The sequence below is a fragment of the Syngnathus acus genome, chromosome 15 (assembly GCF_901709675.1).
Source record: "Syngnathus acus chromosome 15, fSynAcu1.2, whole genome shotgun sequence".
In the NCBI taxonomy this organism is placed as follows: domain Eukaryota; kingdom Metazoa; phylum Chordata; class Actinopteri; order Syngnathiformes; family Syngnathidae; genus Syngnathus; species Syngnathus acus.
The window spans coordinates 12,668,316-12,686,119 of NC_051100.1; the positions used below are offsets into that span (position 1 = coordinate 12,668,316).

Below are 17,804 nucleotides of genomic sequence, written 5' to 3' on the forward strand. Positions count from 1 at the left end.
CTTTATATCTACATTTAGACATGAGTTTTAATCTCATGACAGCCTCAAATGTCAGCATGATGCCATATGATTACTTTTAATCCCTTCATGATTTAAAAACATCTATTTGTGGAATCTAAGTGAACGCGAGGGGGAAAAAAACTACAGTATGACGTCATATTTGGTCGCCGATTTGTGGCCTACAAGTAAACGCGAGGGGAAAACTACAATATGACGTCATATTTGGTCGCCGATTTGTGGCCTACAAGTAAATGCGAGGGGAAAACTACAATATGACGTCATATCCGGTCGCCGCGCGCCACCGTAAAAATCCCAATGAAATAACGACATTTATATACATATTATTGCGATTATTGAAAGAATCAAAGTTTGATATAAAATATTTAATTCGACACAGCAACCGCCTCTTATGTTGAACGTCTTTACGCCTATTGAACTCCGGAGCCGTTGCTATTGGACGTTTAGCTAATGCTAGCTAGCTAGCTAGCGGCGATGCTTCACTGACAAAATAAACCAAATAAACGACTTCTTATGTGAAGCATCGCCGAAGCTAGCAACCAAACGGCGCACACGCGAAACAATCTGGGATCAGACTAACAGCACAACAGTAAACAGGAGTAACACTTAAATGGCAATACTCACTTTTTGGCAAACACGCACACAATCACAGCAACAGCCTCTCTCGATAGCCGCCAACTGTGACTGATCACTGTGCGCGGGCTGCAACAATCGCGATAAGCGGATATAACTCACGCGAGACTTGGCATGGTGACGTCACTTTCCAACGCAACAATTTAACCCCAAAATGCACATTGATTTTTCAACATAGGACACTGAAACACAACCGGTTGTCAAGATGCGTTGTTTGTCTACTAAACATCAAAATTTATTTATTTTACAGTATGCTTAAGAATAGTGAAAACCATTGCGTTCGATACATCCAAGTAAACGCAAGGGGAGAAACTACAATATGACGTCATATCCGGTCACTTCCTGCTTGCCTAAGGGCACTTCCGGTGTGCCTAAGGTCACTTCCGGTTCATTTGGGGTCACTTACGGTTTGATTTGGGGCACTTCTGGTTCATTCTGGGTTCATTGGGGGCACATCAGGGTCAATCCAAGATGGCCGCCACACTGGAATTGGGGGTCAAGGGTTGAATTGTGGAAGCATAGTGGAAGTGGGGGTGAATTTTATTTTATTTATTGTTTATTATTTATGGTTTGTGCCTTCTTGTTTTTGTTTTGTGTCGCCTACTTGTATGTCTCGTCACCGTGGGATGGAGGAAACGGAATTTCGGTTTCTTTGTGTGTCTTGACATATGAAGGGATTGACAATAAAGCTGACTTTGACTTTGACTTTGAATGGGAGTGAATGTGGGAAGCATAACGTGAATAAAGTGAATAAATGTGGAATGGGTTGAATCGGTCAAAAATGTAGAAATTAGAGTAGCAAAACAAAATTGTAGAGAATTTGGTTGAATTTCAAATTTGAAAGTTAGGAATTTTTGGTAAGTGGGAAGTTGTGGAATAGGTAGGCAAAAGATGAAGAGTTGAAAGTTGGAATGGGTTGAATCGGTTGAAAAATGTAGAAATGAGAAGGGAAAAAGGAATTGGGTGTCAATTTCAAAATAAAAGATGTGAAGTTTTTGGGAAGTTGTGGAATAGGTAGAAAAATGATGAACAGTTGAAAGTAGGAATGGGTTGAATCGGTTGAAAAATGTAGAAATGAGAAGGGAAAAAGGAAATATTGGAGAATTGGGTGTGAATTTCAAAATAAAAGATGTGAAGTTTTTGGTAAGTTGTGGAATAGGTAGAAAAATGATGAACAGTTGAAAGTTGGAATGGGTTGAATCGGTGGAAAAATGTAGAAATGAGAAGGGAAAAAGGAATTGGGTGTGAATTTCAAAATAAAAGATGTTAAGTTTTTGGGAAGTTGTGGAATAGGTAGAAAAATGATGAACAGTTGAAAGTTGGAATGGGTTGAATCGGTGGAAAAATGTAGAAATGAGAAGGGAAAAAGGAATTGGGTGTGAATTTCAAAATAAAAGATGTGAAGTTTTTGGGAAGTTGTGGAATAGGTAGAAAAATGATGAACAGTTGAAAGTTGGAATGGGTTGAATCGGTGGAAAAATGTAGAAATGAGAAGGGAAAAAGGAATTGGGTGTGAATTTCAAATAAAAGATGTGAAGTTTTTGGGAAGTTGTGGAATAGGTAGAAAAATGATGAACAGTTGAAAGTTGGAATGGGTTGAATCGGTTGAAAAATGTAGAAATGAGAAGGGAAAAAGGAATTGGGTGTGAATTTGAAAATAAAAGATGTGAAGTTTTTGGTAAGTTGTGGAATAGGTAGAAAAATAATGAACAGTTGAAAGTTGGAATGGGTTGTATGGGTTGAAAAATGTAGAAATGAGAAGGGAAAAAGGAAATATTGGAGAATTGGGTGTGAATTTCAAAATAAAAGATGTGAAGTTTTTGGTAAGTTGTGGAATAGGTAGAAAAATGAACAGTTGAAAGTTGGAATGGGTTGAATCGGTTGAAAATGTAGAAATGAGAAGGGAAAAAGGAATTGGGTGTGAATTTCAAAATAAAAGATGTGAAGTTTTTGGTAAGGTGTGGAATAGGTAGAAAAATGATGAACAGTTGAAAGTTGGAATGGGTTGAATCGGTTGAAAAATGTAGAAATGAGAAGGGAAAAAGGAATTGGGTGTGAATTTCAAAATAAAAGATGTGAAGTTTTTGGGAAGTTGTGGAATAGGTAGAAAAATGATGAACAGTTGAAAGTTGGAATGGGTTGAATCGGTTGAAAAATGTAGAAATGAGAAGGGAAAAAGGAATTGGGTGTGAATTTGAAAATAAAAGATGTGAAGTTTTTGGTAAGTTGTGGAATGGGTAGAAAAATAATGAACAGTTGAAAGTTGGAATGGGTTGTATGGGTTGAAAAATGTAGAAATGAGAAGGGAAAAAGGAAATATTGGAGAATTGGGTGTGAATTTCAAAATAAAAGATGTGAAGTTTTTGGTAAGTTGTGGAATAGGTAGAAAAATGAACAGTTGAAAGTTGGAATGGGTTGAATCGGTTGAAAAATGTAGAAATGAGAAGGGAAAAAGGAATTGGGTGTGAATTTCAAAATAAAAGATGTGAAGTTTTTGGTAAGGTGTGGAATAGGTAGAAAAATGATGAACAGTTGAAAGTTGGAATGGGTTGAATCGGTTGAAAAATGTAGAAATGAGAAGGGAAAAAGGAATTGGGTGTGAATTTCAAAATAAAAGATGTGAAGTTTTTGGTAAGTTGTGGAATAGGTAGAAAAGTAATGAACAGTTGAAAGTTGGAATGGGTTGAATGGGTTGAAAAATGTAGAAATGAGAAGGGAAAAAGGAAATATTGGTGAATTGGGTGTGAATTTCAAAATAAAAGATGAAAACGTGAAGATTTTGAATTTGGCAAGTTTGGGAATGTCCCCAATGTGATTTGAATGTGTTGAATTGTGTGAATTTCAAACTGGAACAACGTAAATGTGAAATGTTGAATCTGCCATTAAGAATGAATGGGGTAAAATTCGCCGTAAATTTGTGAATTTTGCGAAAACGGAAAATTTTTCGAACGAAAAAAATGTAAGCACCCATGCCATGAATATTTGGAATAAGAGAAAAGTGGAACGGAGTGAATCGGTTGAAGTATGTGGAACTAGTTAAGCGCCAAAGAAAGTTAGCGGAAAGCTAGCGCAAAATGTTGTAGAATAACAATAGTGTGAAGGTCTTCACACTAATAAAGGACAACAATAACAATAGTGTGAAGGTCTTCACCTTCACACTAATAAAGGACAGGAATAACAATAGTGTGAAGGTCTTCACCTTCACACTAATAAAGGACAGCAATAACAATAGTGTGAAGGTCTTCACCTTCACACTAATAAAGGACAGCAATAACAATAGTGTGAAGGTCTTCACCTTCACACTAATAAAGGACAGGAATAACAATAGTGTGAAGGTCTTCACCTTCACACTAATAAAGGACAGGAATAACAATAGTGTGAAGGTCTTCACCTTCACACTAATAAAGGACAGGAATAACAATAGTGTGAAGGTCTTCACCTTCACACTAATAATAGAGAATGGAGTAGAATAACATATGTGTGAAGGCCATCGCCTTCACACAATTACCTTGTTGAATTTGTCTGCTGGTCACTGTTGCTAAACAGCCTTCCTTTGGACAATGACAGTTTTCCACACAAGTTTACAGTCGATACAGTCTTGTAGGGTGAGTGGCGCAATGGATGACACATGACGGCATGTGATGAGAATCAAAACAACAGATTTAAGAGACCCAAGGTAAATTAATTCAACCCGTTTCGTTTCAATTGACAGCCCATGTGACATGCACCTCAGATGAAATGGGGCTAGTTGATCAACAGCAATGTTTTAACGAAGGGATCATCTGGGAGTTGAACCCCGGACCTCTCACACCCAAAGCAAGATTCATACCCCTAGACCACCGGTGTTAAACTCGATGCCCGGGGGCCAGTTATTTTTGTGAATAATGTTTGTGCCTTGTTTTTATTTTGCGTTGTTTTACTTGTATGTTTATCGTGTACTGTGTCTCGTCACCGTGGGATAGGGGAATAAACATCACGATGCACAAAGCAGTACCTGTCCCACCGCCAGCTCTCTCCGCTTATTCTCTTCTGACGTTAGCTTTTCGAGCAGGTCAACGTTTTCCTGAGTCAGCACTTGAATTTGTGCCTGCAGGAAAAAGGCGGGGTTTCTTTAAAATACAGTATCACATGCATTCGTATTGGGAGAAAAACTGTTCAACTTACAATGAGTGCCACTTCTGAATCCTTCGAACTTTCATCCAATGACTCCAGTTGCTGAGTGTGTAATTTCTTGAGCTCTGAAGAAGTTATGGTATAAGATGGAAGAAAACAATTCAACTCACTCAACACACCTCAACTCACTTCACTCACACAACTCAACTCACCCACCTCACCCACCCAACTCACTTACCTTCCAGTGACTGTTCATGTTGTTTAACACATTGCAGCTGTTCTTCATGGCTCCGCTCTAATTCCAGCTTCAGAGTGTCATGACTTCCTTCAAGTTGTTCCATCTTTTGGTGAGACATGGGAAACCGATCAATTACTAGCTCATCCCTATTACTAAAAAGATGTGCATTTATTCACTATTTATTATGAATGTTTTTGCATTTAGTCACTGGAACCCTATCGGCTCAAGACACATTTGGTGAAGGGGACAAACCTGCGTTTGTAGCAGAGCTTTGTACTTGTCTGCCTCGCCCTGGTAACCGAGGTGGACCTTGTCCCACTCAGCCTGGGAGAAGGCCTGCAGTCTCTGCTCCATCTCTTCCAGGTCCTTCTGGTGCTGCTCCTGCAGTCTCCGCATTGCACACTCCAGAGCATCCTGCAAGTCCTGCTTCTCCTTTTCCAGCCGTTCGGATGAATTGACTGAGCGCTCTGCAAAATGTAAAGTGTGTTTAGTACTCCTATTCTTGAGCTCGGTGATGCCCGGCGAGGTTGCGTAGCTGTAAAATGTGAACCTGGTTACCTTAGAAAGGTTGTCATAATTGTGTTGATGTACATAAACAACTTCAGAATGGGGCCCTTACAAAATGTGTTTAGGATGACAAAGGTGGCACTACTTTTTCATGAATGTCAAAGAAACACATGGGTACACTGGACGACAGGATATCTGCCAATTACGGCAAAGTTATTTATGGCCAGAGGTTACATATTTTCACATTGTGAAAACTGGACCATGGGTAAAAGATTTCAGCTGGGGCTCTTGTACCTTTTGAACAATGTTTAAGCAGAGGCGTTAGCTCAGCTTCTGTCGACTAGTCAAACTGTCTCAACACAAGCTGCTCAAGGGTAGTTGTTATTAGTGAGTAAATCTACAATGCAGCTTTCATCAAAGGTGACATATGGACCAATTCATCCCACTGACATTCACCGAATCATCCAAAACAACAACGATGTCTGAGAGTCTGATAGTTTAAACTGTATGTTAAGACAGTGGAAGAGAACATGACCGCAAAAGCGTGAAGCAGCAGCACCCGCGACAGAGTGGAATAACGGCAGCAGAGCCAGGAGTAGAGGCAAAGCCAATACTGGGACCAGCTATCAGGCTCTGGCATGCAGAGGCCAAGAAAGTGCATTCCGCAACAACGTGCAACTGTGATCTGGTCATATGAGCCTTTAGTCCAATTCCGCCCATGGAAACAAACACCATTTGGCTCATATAGTGTCTGCAGGTCTGCTTTATGCCAGAACTAAAGTTAGATGCTCTGGCCCACAGTCTGACATGGGATGGACTTTTGGGAGTAACGGATGCAGATCGTGTAGCATCATTAGGGCTGTATGGCACTGTCAATATCACAGGACTGGTTGACACATCAATGGATTCCTTTAGGAAGAATGTAAATCCGGCAACAGAAAGTTGACGGGAACACTTTCAAACAGTTGTTGCTACAGTGCGTGTAGCAAGGTCAATTTGAGGTTAGGGTATCTGAAGGACCATTCAACAAAAGAATGTGTTAGAACAGTGCTTAGAATTTAATAGCAGTCATGTGGAAGTCGAGAGGCACTTTAAACAAGGTGTGTGTGTGTGTGTGTGTGTGTCTGCATAATATGAGGATAAGATCAAATTAATGCAAATTGATCATTTATATATAATAAAAGATTTATCACAAGGGTCAAGTGGACAGGAAACAATATATAGAATTTTGGCTGTTCATTTTCCTCACTGAATAGAGAAATACTGTCATTACTCCACCACTGTTGGATCACTCACAATTTCATTTGATTCACTTGGCTTCAATAGTGTTATTATTTTCAATCTTCAAGCTACTCAGAGTCACTATTACCCTATCATTTCATACATACAGTTCCTTGATGACGAGCACTAAAAGCTTAGTCAAACACTGATGATGAGGTAGCCCCGCGGCAACATACACACATCTTAGAACATGTATAACTTCAAAATACTGTAGTTCCTTGACACCTCTTAAGTTGCTATGAAGGGGAGCTTTGACGCCATTTGGAACTTATAAGAGCAGCAAAACCGACAGTTTTTCAGTGACTCTTAGCTGAATGCAGTCTCTACAGAAAAATTATTGAATAGGAAAATAGGCAAATTCAATAACTGCATATAGCTGGCGTACACAGGAAGAAAAAGTTCACACTTACAATTTTTTTTAAATAAACAAAAAGTTTGTTTTATTGACGATTGGTTTGGTAAATCATTTTGGAGATCTGCTTGATGCTTTGCACAGAGAGCACGTTTTGCTAAGAATGAGATTCAAGCATAACAAACAAAGTGACAACATTCATTAATAAAAGATGGTACAGATAATGAATGTACCGTAATTTTCGGACTATAAGTCGCGGTTTTTTTCATAGTTTGGGTGGGGGGGCGACTTATACTCAGGAGCGACTTATATGTGGTTTTTTTTTTCCAAAAAATTAAAAAAAAAAAAAAAAAAAATGAAACCGCGATAAACGAACCGCAATGTAGCAAGGGATTACTGTAATTTGAATTTCAAGTGACGACAGCAGCGCGAAACCATCTGCGTCACTCCAATTCATTAAATCCATCAATCGTCCTTTGTCAACAATGCGTGCGCGCCGCTGACGGCTTTTGCACTTAAAAATATTCCACAGGCCCATATAACGATATATAAATTATATATCAAATAACTATTATATAAGCAATAATGTTATCAAACCATCTGTGCACTCTAAATCATTAAATCCATCGATCAAATTCCTCGTCCTTTGTCAACATCGCCGCGCGTGCGCCCTGACGTCAGCCTCGTCGTTATTCCACAGATCTACTATATAACTATATTGTAGCGTTAACAAAGTTCAAGGAAAGACGTGGGTTTGGTAAACGGCTCTTTATTTAACAAAACAAACTTACAGGCGTGTGGCGGCGTGGACGTCCAGCCACGGAAGGGGACGAGAGCTCCATACGATAGGACCGGGCGTGCGTAGAAGCCATGACCGAGCCCCATGCACCGTCCTCGGACAGCCACCCGGCTGAGCGCCGGCCCTCGACTTCCATCCACGGAGCTGAAAGGCAGCTCGGTAGAGTAGGACCGGGCGTGCGTAAAAGCATTGTCCGAGCACCATCCACCGTCCCTGGACAGCCACCCGGCCGAGCGCCGGCGCCCGACTTCAATCCACGAAAGTGAAAGTAAGCTGGACGAGTGACGCGCGACAGCAGCGCGACGCGACAGCAGCGCGACGCGACAGCAGCGCGACGCGACAGCAGCGCGACGCGACAGCAGCGCGACGCGACAGCAGCGCGACGCGACAGCAGCGCGACGCGACGTCGCGGTCGCGCGTCAGCAGCGCGACGGTTGTTTACATAAAGGACAAAGATCGACTCGTCCAGCTTTCTTTCACTTTCGTGGATTGAAGTCGGGCGCCGGCGCTCGGCCGGGTGGCTGTCCAGGGACGGTGGATGGTGCTCGGACAATGCTTTTACGCACGCCCGGTCCTACTCTACCGAGCTGCCTTTCAGCTCCGTGGATGGAAGTCGAGGGCCGGCGCTCAGCCGGGTGGCTGTCCGAGGACGGTGCATGGGGCTCGGTCATGGCTTCTACGCACGCCCGGTCCTATCGTACAATACTTGTAGATTTTAGTTTCCGTTTTTTCCCAATGATTAGATTGCTATTCCTGGTGGTGTAGGTGTGGCTGGGAGTACAGATTGGGATGAGTTGACAGAGTTTATGGTTTCGTTTATGAACAGTCTGATACATGACGCAAGCATTCTGGAAATAGTTATATTCAACAAGCCTCAGAAGATTGTGTTGGTGGAAGATTGTTTTAGTGGGGGCGTTAAACTCAGACCATGTTATGGCACGTATGACCTTTTTCTGAAGTATCTACAGCTTTTTTAGATGGGTTGGGAATGTGTTACACCATATAATATTGCAGTATTTTAAATGAGGTTCAAATAAGGATTTGTACAGAATGAGAAGTGCAGTGAGTGGGAGATAATGTCTCAATTTGAAGAACAAAGCCCCATATTTAGACAGTTTGATTGTGAGGTCATCAATATGTTTTTTAAAATTCAAGAACTCGTCAATGTGGATCCCCAGGAATTTAGTAGAGCTGACTCTTTCAATGTTTTGTCCGTTGATTTTTATGCAAATTTGGTCAATGTCCTTTTTTTTATGGGAGCGGAATACGATGTGGTATGTTTTATTGACATTTAGGGAGAGTTTGTTGCATTTAAACCATGTGTTTATTTTCACTAACTCACTATTTATAATTTGTCCAAGTGTATTTGGATTTTTGTGGGAAAGAAACAAGTTTGTATCGTCAGCAAATAATACTTTATGTAGTATGGGTGAAGTATTAACAATGTCATTTATATATAAGATGAAGAGGAGCGGCCCTAAGATGGACCCTTGGGGAACTCCACAATTGATGGGTTTGTATGAAGATTTATGGTTATTAATAGAAACATATTGATGTCTTCCAAACAGATAGCTGCGGAACCAGTCTAACGCCAGGCCTCTAATACCATAGTGTTGTAATTTATTTATAAGAATGTCAATCGTGATGGTGTCAAAAGCTTTAGACAAGTCCAGAAAAATCCCAATACCATATTCGCCTTTATCGATTGCCTCGTAGATTTTATCAGTCAAGTCAAGTACTGCCATATATGTGGTGTTTTCCTTTCTGAAACCATACTGGGATGGGGCAATGATGTTTAGTTTGTTTAGATAGTTGTTAATTTTATTATAAACTACTCTAGGCAAGATTGATATTGGTCTGTAGTTGCTAAGATCGTTTTTGTCTCCTGATTTAAAGACCGGTGTGATACGTGCTATTTTTGCTATTTGTGGCACTACTCCAGAGAGTAGAGACAGATCGATGCAATGTGTAAGAGGTGCAGTTATTATATTGGAGATGCTTTTCAGAATTTTACTTGAGATACCATCTATTCCAGCTGAGTTTGAATTCTTCATATTCATGATTATTTTATACACTTCATCGCAGTTAGTTGGATTCAGGAAGAAAGAACCCAGGTTACCTGATAGGTAGTCTTTAAACGAGGCATCCTGAGGCTGACTGATTTTACTGGATATGTTGCTACCAATAGAGACAAAGTAGTTATTGAATTCGTCGGCAAGACTATTATTTCTGATGATGTTGCTTGTATTAAGATCATGGTCAGGGAATACAGGAGTTTTTTGGCTTCTGTTCAAGACCCCGTTCAGTACTCTCCAAGATTTCTTGGAATCACCCTGTGATTCGTTTATCAAGTCGGCAAAATGATTACTCTTCCGCTTTCTGATAATATGTGTACGTTTATTTCTATAATTGATATATGCATTTTTATTTTTATGGTTAGGTTCATTTATGTATCTTTTATATAGTTTATTTTTTTGCTTAATAGACTTTAATATGCCCTTAGTGATCCATGGATTTTGAGTAGTTGTATTACATATGATATATATTTCTCAGGAATGGTCCTTTGAATAGAGTCGGATATTTCTTTGGTTAGAGTTTCAAATGCAGCATCAACATTACTACAATCATATATTCCATACCATGTCTTGGTCTGCAGGTCCTCACCTAAACGTCGTATGGTTTCTTCATTGAGTATTTTTAATTTTATTGAATGACGAGTAGGTGGGGGCCTAGCAGGGAGGTCAATGAATAATACAATAGGGAAATGATCAGAAATCTCAGAGAGTACAGTCCCAGAAGTAAGTGTGGCATTTGCAAGATTTGTGATGAAATTATCAATAATTGACTTAGTTGAGTGAGTGACTCTGGTATAAACATCTATTGTGGGAAAGAAGGATGAAGAGTGTAATGTGTTTATGAAATCATTTTTGGCTGTATCATCCTTGGAAAGATCAACATTGAAGTCACCAAGGAGGACACAGCTTTTGTTGTTATCATTTATAGAAAATAATACTTCCTCCAGTTTGGTCCTAAAGATTTCGAAGTCAGCGTCTGGGGGACGATAGATTATACCAACAATGAGGTTCTTCCTGCTTTTCCCGTTTATTTCAACAAAAAGGGAGTCACTGTGGTTGTCTGCTATGGTAATGTCATCACAAATCCTCACGTTGTATGTGGAGGAAATATATAGGCATACGCCACCGCCAGGTCTGCCACATCTGTTCTTAGTCAACAGCTTATAGCCATTAAGATTTAAGATGTCAGTGTATGACCTGTCATTCAGCCAAGTTTCACTGCAGCCAATTACGTCAAAGCTGCAGCCTGTGTTTGTAAGTAGAGTAACTAGATTATCATGATGTTTATTCAAGCTCCTGATGTTTAAATGCAAAAAAGATGAGTTATTTATATTTGTTAACTGTTTTAATTGTTCGGGAGTATACTGATTACAACTTATATTTCGATGATGGTCAATGCAATTTATCACCTCGTCTCCTTCACTGTCCATTTCATTAAGTGCCATGCACAGGGTAACGAGTGAGATTTACTGAGATCCAGCAATAAAGACACACACTTAAGACCATGGACATATACATACACTCACCCATCCCAAAGCTGGCCTGACAGACGTACACACATACACCTACACACTCAAACACACAAGAACACTCTGTAGACATTACCCGCTGTATTGTCACAGAGCAGACGACTAGACAATTGCTTCGTCCTACCCAGTCAGTAGTATTCAGGCCAGTTCCCAAGCCAAAATGAGAAAATAAATGTCTGAGAGAGGAAAAGAGAAAAGAGGGGGGCGAGTGGTGAGATGGGGGGAGAAAGAGAGAAATAAGCCATTCACCGTCTCCAGGTTCGGTGGTTGTCATGACGACAGGGACGCTGCTTTTGGTGACGTCATCATCACGCGCCTGTGTTTACAGTTGTGGGGAGGCGGCATGTTGCAAGTTAGTAGACAGTTCTTCTTGAAGTTGAGAATTTATGTCTCCATCTCCTCCACTCAGCCAATAAGTTGTTCGGGGGTTCCTGTACAGTTTGCCGTCGATGTAAAGTTTGTCAATGAACAGTCGAGCGGTCTTTTTGGCTTTCCTTGCCTCGGCCATGATCGGGTAAAGCAGCCTCCGTCTATTCATGATCTCCGGAGGGAACTGGTCGCCGATGGAGTAGTTGGAGCCTTTTAGCTCTCTGCCCCTCGACATGACGGCAGACTTCATCTTTGAGTCAACGACTTTAGCCACAATGGGACGGGGCCTCCTCTGTTGGTCGGTCCTAATCCTCCCGAGGCGATGTACTCTGGAGAAGCGAACGGCTCCGACGTCCTCAGGCTTCATTTTCAACTCGTTGACAAGAAATGTTTTGACAAGTTCTTCTGATCTCCGGTGAGTTTCATCTTTGGTTTCTGTAAGTCCATGTATAATGATGTTATCCCTCATACTTCGGCACTGCAGATCAAGAATGGAGTTCGCCATGTTGACTTTGTCTCTTTGTAGTTCGGCTGTCAAATGTTTGAGGTGGTTTACTTCAGTCCGAAGTGACGCATTGTCAGCCTTTAGCACCTCGATGAGTGAGTTGTTAAACTCCACAGAGTGCTTCAGTTCTTTTACATCCGTAGTCAGTTGCTCGAGTAGATCAAGCTTCTTGAGTTGTAGTTTTATAGATGTTATAGACTCACTGATGTCAGAGATTTCCTTTTCGTTTGAGTTCGACTTGGCTCGGGTATTCATGGCCTCGGGTTTGTTGTTAGGCGTATTACAGTAAAATGCGTCGATATAGGCTTCCAAGTCCTCTAACGATTCATCAACAGGCGAATCCAGTTTGATTTAAATTCTGATCATTGGTCAAATTAGATGCGATGGCATAATTGGGAGGTTTCCTGGCATACCGTACAGCTCAGCACCTCATGTGGTCGGCCATCTTTTCACGTGGGCGATGAAAGTAAACATCAGGAATGAGGCAAATAAAAGTTAAACTTGTTAGTCTACTCATGTTGAGTGTTAGCTCATCATTTTTGCTGGCATAGTTGCTTTACTTCCAACACTTGCTGCAGTGCTCTTGAAGGTTTCTATTTGACACAACTTAAGAGAAACAATTCTTTAATTATGACACTAGACAACACGTGACATCATGAATGGTCATACATGTAAATGTTAAAAGACACGAGAGCAAAGGAGAGTCAAACGTCACTCTTCAATATAAAACCAACACAAAAGCCTGCCCACTGCCATTTACAACAGTACCTACAAATTAAGTGTCAGTGTAAGTTACCTGCTTTGCAGCACAGGGAGCTGTGACACACAATCTGCTGCCTGTACAACCCATGACAGCCTTTGAGCCCCTGCCACGCACTGGGGTTTGGACCCACTAAGTAAGCCAGGACAAACAGCGGTCCAGGTGGGCGCACCACCACCACTTCCGGGTTCTCTGCCGGACGCCCTCTTCCTTCTCAGCCCAGACTCCCAATACTTTTCAGGCTTGGACGATTTTGTTTCTCCAGCGTGGAACTAACCGTAGATGTGGCGGATACAGACGCGGACTGTAGTCAGCCCGCTAGCCCAGTTAGCATTAGCCCCAAGCGGCTTGCTAATCGCGATGAGCCAGGTAAGATGCATAGCCGTCTAAAGTCATCTCGGTCTACTGGCCCTCGCACTTTGGTCATAGGTGACTCCGTTACCCGAAATATTACGCTTACAAATCCAGCCACGGTAATGTGTATTCCTGGGGGCAGAGCACCCGACATTGAAGCTAATCTTAGGGAGCTGACTCGCAATAGGTCTAGTCAACAGCGTAGTTCCAACAACACTAGCTACTCGGACATAGTGATACACGTCGGCTCCAATGATGTTAGGATGAGGCAATCGGAGATCACAAAGAGAAACATAGCGAGGACTTGTGATCTCGCCAGAAAGATGAGTCGGCATCGAGTATTTGTCTCTGGCCCCCTGCCTGGGAGAGGCACTGATGAGAGGTTTAGTAGATTAGTCTCCCTTAATCGATGGATGGCTGGGTTCTGTAATAAGCAGGGACTGTATTTTATAGATAACTGGCCCTCCTTCTGGGGCCGCCCCGACCCGCTGAGGAAGGACGGCCTTCACCCTAACCGTGAAGGCGCCTTCACTCTTTCTAGGAATCTAGATTACTGTTTGAGCCACACATGACAGGTCACTTTAGAGCAGGCCGGGGCACAGGTGATTAGACCACCTGTCAGGATGGGTTTGGAGTCTGTTAAGCTAAAGTTAACTAGCGCTAGGCTAGACTTCCAGCATGCACATAGCTCCTCGTGTAGACTAGAGCGTGACAGTTTGAATAGTGCTACAGTACACATAAACACACTTTCTACTGGGGTAGTAGACACATCCAATCACTCCACCCCGACCGGTTTTGCTGAGGAAACGGTGCCTGTTTCAGATAATTTTACATGTGTAACAAATATTTACTATCAGATTCCCACGGTCGTATCGTCCCGCCGCGCTAACAAACATTCGAGAGGTGATGTTAGGCCTAGAGAACACAATCTTACTCGCATCTCGTTTAAATATCCTTCGATAGATACGCACCCTGATCGACGATTACGCTTAAACTCGGTTTTATGAATATTAGATCGCTTCATACAAAAGCAGTTCTCGTTAATGACCTCATCACGGAACATAATCTAAACGTTTTTGGTCTCTGCGAGACCTGGTTAAAACCTAATGAACTGCTGCCGCTTAACGAGGCCTCGCCTCCAAATTTTGTGAGCTCGCATGTGGCGCGTCCTCGAAAAAAGGGCGGGGGTGTCGCCCTCATCTCGAATTCTGAGCTTAGACTTAGGCCTCGTTCGATCGACGTATTTAAAACAGTTGAAGTTCTCACTGTCCGATCCACCGCTTTACCGTCATTTTATCTTGCTGTTATTTACCGTCCACCCGGGGCTTACTCTGGCTTCCTGGATGAATTTTCAGAATTCGTGGCTGATCTAGTAACCAATGCGGATAATATAATTATCATGGGCGATTTCAACATCCACATGAATTTACCGTCAGAGCCACTTACTTCGGCGTTTCAGACTTTAACTGATATGTTTGGTTTCACGCAAGCCGTACAGGCAGCAACGCATAAGAATGGAAATACCATAGATCTGGTATATAACCTCAAATATAGCAGTACTGCCATACACTACTGTTTTGTCTGATCATTACTTAATAAAATTTGAAATTCTAGTTTCTTGTCAAAGACAAGAGAGCAATCGGAATTATAGGAGCCGTAATTTTAACTCCATGACTGCAACTGCGCTATCTGAGTTACTGTCGCCGGCAACCGCTATATTTCCCGCATACACCGGCTCTGTTGATAATCTTACAAATGAATTCAATGCGACATTGTTAAATGCCATTGACTCTGTGGCGCCGTTATGTCTGAAAACTCGCCGTAGATTGCCTACTCCGTGGTTCACAGACGAAACGCGTACGCTTAAGCAATTATGTAGACAGCATGAGCGCAGATGGCGTCTAACCAAACTTGAGGTTTTCCATCAGGCATGGCAGGATAGCCTCCTGAAATATAAAGATGCGCTTATCTTAGCAAAAACTCGGTATTTTTCGCAAGTTATTAATCTCAATAAAAACAATCCGAAACACCTATTTGATACAGTGGCAAAGCTGACTCTACGCCAGCCGACCCCCAATAATTCCTTCCACTCAGCTGACGAGTTCATGAAATTTTTTGCTCAAAAGATTGAGTCCATTAGGGACGAGATCAAGAATACCATTCCAATCGCTCGGTCGAGCCCGCCGTTTACCAACGCTGATGATCATGCAACAACCCTCTCAACTCTTAATAGCGTGTCCCTTGAAAGGCTTACACAAATGGTTAGTGCGGCTAAACAAACAACGTTTGCTCGACCCTCTTCCAGCCAAACTACTGTTAGGCTACGGATTTTAGTTATTGATCTGACTCCAAATTATGATCAACACTTAACACATGAATCGTTACGTCCTAATCCACACACTGGTACACCTAACAATTTTGCGAGTTCGTTCTGTCAAAGAGAAGACCAATAAATCAATTAGGCCGAATTTACCAATTGTTTAATCCTGACAAAGCAAACTAATACAGGCGCCTGGGTCCCCCGGGTCCCTCACACTAAGATTCGTGTGTTCTTGTGACCATCAAGAGACAACACATTCTTCCGGGTTGCCCAGTTTTAAAGAAACACAATATGAATATTCAAGCATGCAAAATATTGTGTGGTGATTGGTCGATGGTCGATGGTCGTCTCCTCCTCGTTTGGGTTTTTCCCCTGCTCAGCACAGGTGTCTGGACCACAAAGACGAGTTGTTCCTCACCGGCCTTGAGATATCCTCCCTGTCTGGACATCCTGTTCCACAATACTTTGTAGAGAACAAATTCATTGTAGCCTGCACATTCCTTTCCACTTATTAATCACCACACGAGCACACTAGAAATTATATTGATATGATTATATATGTCTAACGCAGCCTTAATCAAATATGTTTGCAAACTGCCGAAAGTACATTTCCCTTTACTACTTAAAGAATTATTTCAAATTTTAGGACCGTCTGTCTTAAATATAATCAAGCTGTCTGTCTCCTCTGGGATAGTGCCAACAGCCTTTAAAACCGCTATCATTAAACCGTTACTTAAGCGACCAAACCTTGACCCGGACTGTCTCAGTAATTATAGGCCAGTTCCAAACCTCCCTCCCATTCATAGCAAAACTTCTTGAAAAAGTAGTAGCACAGCAGCTTATTGATTACATGGTCGCCAATAATCGATATGACTCTTTTCAGTCTGGTTTTAGAGCTAATCATTCCACTGAGACAGCACTTGCTAAAGTGACTAACGATCTCCTCATAGCTATGGATTCAAACACTTCATCTGTACTGTTACTACTCGATCTTAGTGCTGCCTTCGACACTGTAGACTTTGATATTTTATTAGGGCGTCTTAAAAGTTGTGTTGGTATTTCAGGGTCAGCGCTAGGCTGGTTCCATTCCTATCTATCAAATAGGACGCACCGAGTGGTCCATGGCAATGCGTCCTCTGAGCTCTATAATGTTACGTGTGGTGTCCCACAGGGATCGGTTCTCGGACCAATTCTATTTAATATTTATATGATTCCGCTTGGGGACATAATACGTAAATATAATATTAGTTTTCAATGCTACGCGGATGACACCCAATTATATATGCCGTTATCGATGACAGATCCGCGGGATTGTTGTAATCTTGAGGCATGCCTTGCGGAGATCAAGCAATGGATGTCTCTCAACTTCCTTCGTCTTAACCCAGATAAAACTGAGATGTTGATAATTGGTCCAACTCGTTTTCAACACTTGTTCAAGGAAACCGCTATAACGATAGATAACCGTACTATCACTCAGAGCGATACTGTAACTAATCTCGGGGTAATGTTTGACCAAACTCTCTCCTTTCAAAAGCACATTAAGAATATAACCAGAATTGCGTTTTTTCACCTTCGTAATATTGCAAAGATTCGTCCGATCCTCTCGACCGGTGATGCGGAAACCATTATACATGCGTTCGTCACGTCGCGCCTGGACTACTGTAATGTACTATTCTCTGGTCTTCCTAAGTCCCGCATCAAAAGTCTACAGTTAGTACAAAATGCTGCTGCAAGGCTGCTCTCACGGATAAGAAAATTTGATCACATTACCCCAATATTAGCCAACTTACATTGGCTCCCGGTCCATTTAAGATGTGACTTCAAGGTTCTTCTATTAACCTATAAATCACTGCATGGCTTAGCGCCTTCGTATCTCGTCGACCTAGTTGTTTCTTATGTTCCGTCTCGTAACCTTCGTTCGCAAAACGCTACCCTTTTAGCGACACCGAGG

The 17,804-nt window shown here is 41.8% G+C and overlaps 1 protein-coding gene across 1 annotated transcript; it reads right to left on the reverse strand.

Annotated features, from left to right (window-relative positions):
• Window positions 1-4,624: 4,624 nt before the first annotated feature.
• Window positions 4,625-5,635, reverse strand: LOC119134800 (microtubule-associated tumor suppressor 1 homolog A-like). Its single transcript, XM_037271856.1, has 4 exons — window positions 5,255-5,635; window positions 5,003-5,105; window positions 4,816-4,889; window positions 4,625-4,738 (listed from the first exon to the last, which is right to left on the reverse strand). Exons 1-4 carry the CDS (start codon window positions 5,396-5,398, stop codon window positions 4,625-4,627), a joined length of 435 nt encoding a protein of 144 aa, XP_037127751.1. The 5' UTR covers window positions 5,399-5,635.
• Window positions 5,636-17,804: the final 12,169 nt, after the last annotated feature.

Bases quoted from the DNA above. Each gene is read 5' to 3' on its own strand.
- LOC119134800 (XM_037271856.1), bottom strand. From the start codon at position 5,398: ATGCGGAGACTGCAGGAGCAGCACCAGAAGGACCTGGAAGAGATGGAG. The intron at 5,106-5,254 runs GTTTGTCCCCTT...TCTCACCAAAAG, and splicing joins AAGCTCTGCTACAAACGCAG to ATGGAACAACTTGAAGGAAG. The intron at 4,739-4,815 runs GTAAGTTGAACA...TTTTTCCTGCAG, and splicing joins ATTCAGAAGTGGCACTCATT to GCACAAATTCAAGTGCTGAC.